Source organism: Ahaetulla prasina, chromosome 3 (assembly GCF_028640845.1).
Source record: "Ahaetulla prasina isolate Xishuangbanna chromosome 3, ASM2864084v1, whole genome shotgun sequence".
NCBI lineage: Eukaryota > Metazoa > Chordata > Lepidosauria > Squamata > Colubridae > Ahaetulla > Ahaetulla prasina.
Window position 1 is genome coordinate 74,897,253 of NC_080541.1, and position 6,797 is coordinate 74,904,049.

General features: G+C 46.3%; 1 protein-coding gene across 1 annotated transcript; it reads right to left on the reverse strand.

The window, feature by feature from the left end:
- Positions 1-341: 341 nt before the first annotated feature.
- On the reverse strand, positions 342-4,863 carry SOX4 (SRY-box transcription factor 4). Its single transcript, XM_058177850.1, has one exon. The coding sequence runs from the start codon at positions 3,899-3,901 to the stop codon at positions 2,633-2,635; it is 1,269 nt and encodes a 422-aa protein (XP_058033833.1). The 5' UTR covers positions 3,902-4,863; the 3' UTR covers positions 342-2,632.
- Positions 4,864-6,797: the final 1,934 nt, after the last annotated feature.

The window sequence follows — 6,797 nt, forward strand, 5'->3', positions numbered from 1 at the left end:
CATTTCCTTAATATACGCCTATTCCTAGAAAGCATGGAAGCATAGAACACATCCAAAGATGCACAAAGAGATGAAGCTTCAGCAGGAGGGGAGGAGGGAAAGGACACATTTCTGTATTAACAGCTCTGCATATATGAGACCCATCATTGTAAAATGTTTTCATTTGACAGGACAAAAATACACAGCTAGAAAGTCTAAAATAATGACAATAGGAGCAGGGTTTTAGGGTTCAGTTCCAGCTGATTTTATTTCCTTTGGGGAAAAGGTTATTTACAGAAAGAATATTGACAATCTGACAGGCAGTGAACTTGGCTTTTATTAGCCAGCTTTCCCCTCCCCTCCCCACCCAACATTGTTATTATGGGCAGATCCTTAGACAAAGATATTCCACACAGCATATTGCACAGGATGGATGACCAAAAAACTAAAAAGGAAACCAAAGTTTAAAAAACCCTTAACGGAACCTCTTCATTAGGCAGATGTCCTCATGCCTGTCATGTTATATTAACATACATAAACACACAATCTTTTTTGCTTATTATTATACAGACTTAAATGTACAAAGATGTTTTCACTTTTTCTCATCTTAAACACAACAGCTATAAACCTGAATACATATGCTATCATCATGCCATAAGAGACTAAAACAATTATACTCAGCGACAAGTATAAGGATTAAATAGTCAAATACAAGAATGAAAAATGCAGTACATAGTGTTGCGAACTCAAATCGGCATTTAGATAGGTCCAGTGATTTAAATGGCATGGTTTTCATTTACTTTGTTTTTGCTTACAAAAAGTGCAAAAGATGTGGTTTTGAAGTTAAAGCTACAGGATCCCTTTTTCCTGAAAAATATTGTTTTCTCTGTAACAACGTAACATTTATTTTGAGGGAGAATTTGTTAGAAATTAGCCCTACAGTGGATTAGAGTTCAATCCCTCTCTCAACTCACAAGTAGAGTTGAATGGTAGATAGAAGAGATACTGTCTCTTTAAGAAGCCTGCAGATTGGAGTGTAAACATGATGAAAGTAGGGACTGATTTTGTGTGAGAGATTAACCAGCAGCCCTATTTATAATCAGGAAATCCAAAACAGCAATTTACACCCCTTATATATTTTTTACAAAAATACACTGAGAAAATAATCAAACGTTTTCATCTTCTCTTCTGTTTTTAAAAGTGTCAAAAGTCTACATTTAAATATAAAAATTAAAAGTTAAAACTCTAGCCCTTCAGTGAAGGTGACATAAAAATGGTGTGGGTAACGAACAGAACTACCAAAAAAAGGACAAAGGAATACAAGTAAAAACATTTGGCCAGTATAAATACTTCACTTATAAAATGGCATCCAATTCCATTTAAAAAGAAAAAAAAAACATTTCAAGAATGAATTCTGGTGTGAAAAAAAGTCTTCATTTACAGCTAGAGGAACACACACACACACACACACACACTGAGGAAAAATTTGGTCCTGTGTTCTTTTTGAAGTCCAGCACAGATTTGAGTTGCGTTTGAATCCTTTAAAGAGTTAAGAGTGAAAAAAAGCTGGTGATAATTTTTGAAGGAATCAAACATAGCGCCATCTATCTGCTTTTTATATTATTCTAACACTATTCTTTTTAAACTGTTCAACAGTCTTACAAAAAAACCTCCAAAAGATAGGATAACATGCTATATTAAAACCCACCAGAGAAATAATCCAACACCATCACAATTCTGAGTAAGAAAAACACATTTTTGTAAGAAAGAGCAATGGCCCTCAATTTCCCCTGTACCACATTATTAGACAGTTGGTATGTTCTATATCTGTCTGTTTTTTAAAAAAGTTATGTGTTGCTGAAAATTTCACATATGATTTCTGTGAATATAAGGTAACATGTGGCAAAGAAAATCACCGCCACCTTCTCCCACATAGGTGCAAATCCTTTTCTGGTTTATTATTATGTTTTCAGCCGAATTTCCAGTTCCTTTTCAAATGCTTGTCTCGCCTTTTCATTCCATTTAGGATTCAGTCCAGTTCCCAGGGCCATCCTTTCCCCATCCCTTTTGATGTATAAAGAGAACCTTTCAAAAATGCAAATTGACTTGCAGCTCTGCAATTTCGTTTTGAAGCACACCAGCTTTCGCTCCTAACCCAAAAACACCTAATACACATAGCAGAATCTACCTTCCTTTCTTTTCTCCCTCCCTCCAATCCAATAAGCAAAAGATGTGCGAGAATTCCACCCCCTCCTGCTTGTAGTTGTCATTCCTGTTTAAGCCACTAGATTCTCACCAGAGTCTGAAACGTGCTTCTCATTCTACGGCTGCAAAAGGAGGATGAAACGTGAACGAAAAAAAAGGGGGTGGGGATCGATTTTAGTCCCGTGTTATTTCTGTGGTAGCTTTCTCGGTGAAGAACGCGTTGATCCCTTTTGCCGCGTTCGCGAAATAAAAACCACGCGCGCGCACACACCCCTCAAGTCAAGTTTCAGTAAAAGGGGGGGGCGGGGGACCATCGACAACCGTGGGTGAAATGCTCGCTCTCCAGTTTTGCAGCGCGCCTGGGGGTTTGAGCGCCATGTCCGCGTCTCTTTCCTTTCCCCCACGCGCGCCGTTTGCTCTCCTCTTAATCCTTCGGTCCCCCGGCAACTCAGTACGTAAATACCAAGTTGGAAATGCTGGATTCGAGCCAGTCTCCAGAAATCATCTCACTTACCTCCGGGGTACAATAGTCTGGGAACTCAAAGTGAGAGCCCGAGCCAGGCTCCAAGTTAAAATCCAGATCCCTGTCGAGGACCGAGGAGCTCAGACTCCCCAGCGCCATGCTGTCGAAGCCCGGGCTGGGGTTGAGGTCCAACAGGTCGTCTTCGAACTCGTCGTCGGAAGAGGAGGACGCGGAGGAGGAAGCCGACGAAGAGTGCGAGGTCGAAGGTGTCGGCGACGGCGCCCGCAGGCTGGTGTAGCTTCGGTGGTCCGACGGGGAGCAATCGCCCACGGGGGAAGCGGAGGGCTCGCCCCCGTCCTGCCGGCCGCCTACGGCCGCTACTTCGTCGTAGAGGCTCAGCGGGTCGCTGGCTTCTGTGGAAGTGCTGAGGGTTGGGCTGGCCGGAACGGCGCTGCCGGGCGACGAGTGGGAGAAGAGGTAGAGCCGCTTGGCCTTCTTCTCGGGGAGATGTCGGCTGCTGTGGCTGCTGCTGCTGCTGCTGGAGGGCGAGGAGGAGCCCGGCGAGGCTGCGCGGGATTTGTAGAGAGAATGGTGCTCCGGGGGCAGGAGGGCAGCCGGCTGTTCCGATGGAAAAGAGGACGGAGCTTTCGTGCCGCCGCCGTTCGGGCTGAGTTTGGGATGCGGCTTGCCGGCGCCACTGGGAGAGAGTTTGGCGGCACTGCCCTTTTTCTGGGCAAGCTTGGAAGAGTTGGAAGCAGCAGCGGAGGCGGCTGCTCCCTGATTGCCGCCGCCGCCGCCACTCCCTCCACCCCCGCTCTTCTCACCCGGCTTCCCAGAGTTCGTGCCCGATTTCACCTTCTTCCTGGGTCGGTACTTGTAGTCGGGGTAATCCGCCATGTGCTTGAGGCGCAGCCGCTCCGCCTCCCGGATGAAAGGGATCTTGTCGCTATCCTTGAGCAGCTTCCACCGCTTGCCCAGGCGCTTGGAGATCTCCGCGTTGTGCATGTCCGGGGACTGCTCCATGATCTTCCTCCGCTCGATCTGAGACCATACCATGAAGGCGTTCATGGGCCGCTTGATGTGCCCGCTGGGCGTCTTGCACCAGCTCGGATCGTCCGCTTTGCCCCCTGTCGAAGCGGTCGAGCCCGGAGTGGGAGAAGAGGCGATGCCCAGCTCGATGCCGGCCCCGGAGTCCGAGCTCTCGCCGGCCAGGAGGGCTTCCGTGTTCTCCGCGTTGTTCGTCTGCTGCACCATTTTGGGGGGTCGGCGCGCGCCGCAGCGGCTGCGGGGAAGTCGGTGGGGCTCAGCTTGGCCACCCGCTTGAAACAAGACCCTCAACTTTGCCGGTCAATCGGAGCTCTCCAAGCCCCCTTGGCCAGCGCTTCGTCCCCCGTTACTTAAGGCACGAGTCCCTCCGGGAAGTAGTTGTAGCTCCACACCGCGTTTGCCTCTCCAACACTTGCGCACGCCTCTCGCCGCAACTTTGCACTGAGAGTTTAAGAGTAGACTCCCGGCTCTAAGTGGAAAGAGTGCCTTTCTTTAAAAAAAAAAGAAAAAGAAAAAATCAAACAGCCGCCAATCCTAGTTCTCTCTCTCTCTTCCACTTCTCCCCCACCCTGGCGTTCACAAGTGGGTGGGTTTTTTTTCCCCCGTCTTTCACCCTCTCCTAATACTGTACTCGAGGTGTCTCGGCACAAGCAGCACGCCCACTGCTAAAAAAAATCTTGAAGATATACACACACAAAAACCCACTAAAGAATGAAAATGCCCACGTCGCCAAGCGAAACCGGTAATAATAAAAAAAAAATCTTCGTCCAAGAACTCGTAATTAGAGGGATCAAGAGTTTTTTCTATGATTATTCAGCGGCTGCCAGGGAGTTAGCTGGGGGTAAAAAGCCCCGCTCGTGCAACCGAGTAGCATTAATAAGCGGGTGTCTTCCCAATAGGAAAAACAGTGACTGGTGCAGTAAATGTATAGAGTCCCGTCTTGCTCGCCTGTAGATGCACAGCCCCCCAAAAAGGAAAGAGACATGTACAAACCGGGATTACAGACTTGGCCTCTTCCCCCGCCCCACTACACACACTTTCTCTTGCTGCAGCTTAGAGCAGCGCTCAATTCCGCCTCGTGCGGCTTTATCCTTCCTCAGCTCTTTTCTAAGCCAATCATAGGCTGTATCCAACGCTCCGTCGTGCCAAAACCCCGCCCCTCGGTTCCGATTGGCTTGGAACCCAATAACCGTGTGCAATGAGAAGCTCCAAATCTGACCTCATTCCAATTTACACAAACTTTTTAAAAGGGCCAGAAGTGCAACTGAGATTTCTCTTCCCCCCCCCACCCCTAGACTTCCCTATTTTTTACGTTTGTGTTTCTCCTCCTACTTCCCTGCGTGTGCGCCTGCGTGTGCATTTGTGGGTGTGTGCGTGCGCGCGCGCGCAACACAGCACGCTACACAGAGACCTAGTACGAGGAGTGACTGAGCGTGTAAAGGCGGCGCGCAACTGCGCGCCTGTGCGAAACTCTTTTCCAGAAAGGGGTGGGGAAGAGACGTCTCTGTCCGCTATGTTAGAGGGGGATGGAGAAAGGAGGCGTTTTGTGCCGGGAGCTTCAGCATCTGCCTGGAAGTCAAAGTGACTGCTTGCCATACCTCGCCAAGAAAAAAAAAAAGGACACGTGCTTTTGTTTTATCTCCTTATTCTGAGACTTGACGAAGAAACGGATCATTCGCCGCCACTACAATTAGTTCCTTCACCCTCCTGTGCAGTATTTCTCTTATATATTTTTTTCCTGAAGATCCATGCGAGCAGGGCATAGTTTTTTTTTTCTTCTTCAATTAAAAGATTTTGAGTCGTTTTGATTAAATCTACAAGTCAGTGTTTACAATGTATATAAAATACCTCTACCTGCTTCTTTGCAGTATGGTTCTTCAAACGCAGCAGCATCCTGGCTAATTCCTCCAGGTCTGCCTGATAAATGTTGTTAATCAGCTGAAGCTCTTAAACCAACCCCACCCCCCATCCCCAGAAGAGCTAGATGGATTGGGTTGTATAAGGGGCAGTCTTGAATTTCACAAATCACAGTACTGAGAGAAGTCCCTTCTCCGGTCATTTTTGCTCCCTCCCCCATAGTCATTGGTTGGGGAAGGCAAAAAACCCTGGGGAAAGGTCTGATCCAGCAGACTTGTAAACAGAACAAAGATTGGTTTCCAGGGCAAATAATGCAGTTATAGTATCATATACTTCCCTGCGTTTCTCACTGCTGTTCAAGTATGTTACATCTTAACATTCCACTTCCCCTGTATATTCCCTGATCTACATTAATTCCATGTGAATCAAACAGGCTTAGCAGTACACATTAAATCAATGTGTGTGATGAATTACGTGCTGAAAGACCATTATCTCTTTCACCTATTAGTAATGACAGCGACTGACAGTGGTCCTTGAAGACTTTTTAACCTCAAAAATGACAAGATGAAATTGATCCTTTAACACGTGTGTGTAGGTGTGTGTTTAAAGTACAAATCCTTTACAATAAAGGTTGGTTGATGGTTAGTAAAAGATATATACCATTTATTTATCATATATACTGTGTAGGGCCACCCAGCACACACAAAAATGACTCTGGGTGGCATTGTGATCAAGACACTCAGAGTCATCTTTTGATCACAATTTTTCATTCTTCAAAAATCTGAAGAATGAAAATATTGTGATAAAAAGACAAAGAGGCAAGACTACCAGAGACAGAACCTGGCAACCATAACTCTAGCTAAACTGTAAACTTATAATTGTAAGCCTTCTAGAGTTGCCTCAGCAAGTTTAATAATAGATAAATAAAATAAGCTGGAAGAATAGAATAGGAAATCTGACAAATGAAAACCTGCCCCTCTCTTTATAGTGGTTTGGTCCTCTATATCAGGGGTCACCAATGTTTCAGACCTCAGGGACCACTAAATTCATAATTTTAAATCCTATGGACCACTAATATGATTTGCCTAATGACCGGCTGGGTGGGCATGGAAAGATGATCATGTGATGGGTGGGCACAGCCAACTTGATGTCACGTCGAGGGGCATCTTGCCAGCCTCTACTCACTACTTCTCGCCTGTCCACCCGGGTCCTTAGGGCCCCAACAGGAAACAGTTGCTGAAGCTAA

Excerpts from the sequence above, each read along its gene's own strand:
- SOX4 (XM_058177850.1), bottom strand. The coding sequence starts at position 3,901 with ATGGTGCAGCAGACGAACAACGCGGAGAACACGGAAGCCCTCCTGGCC.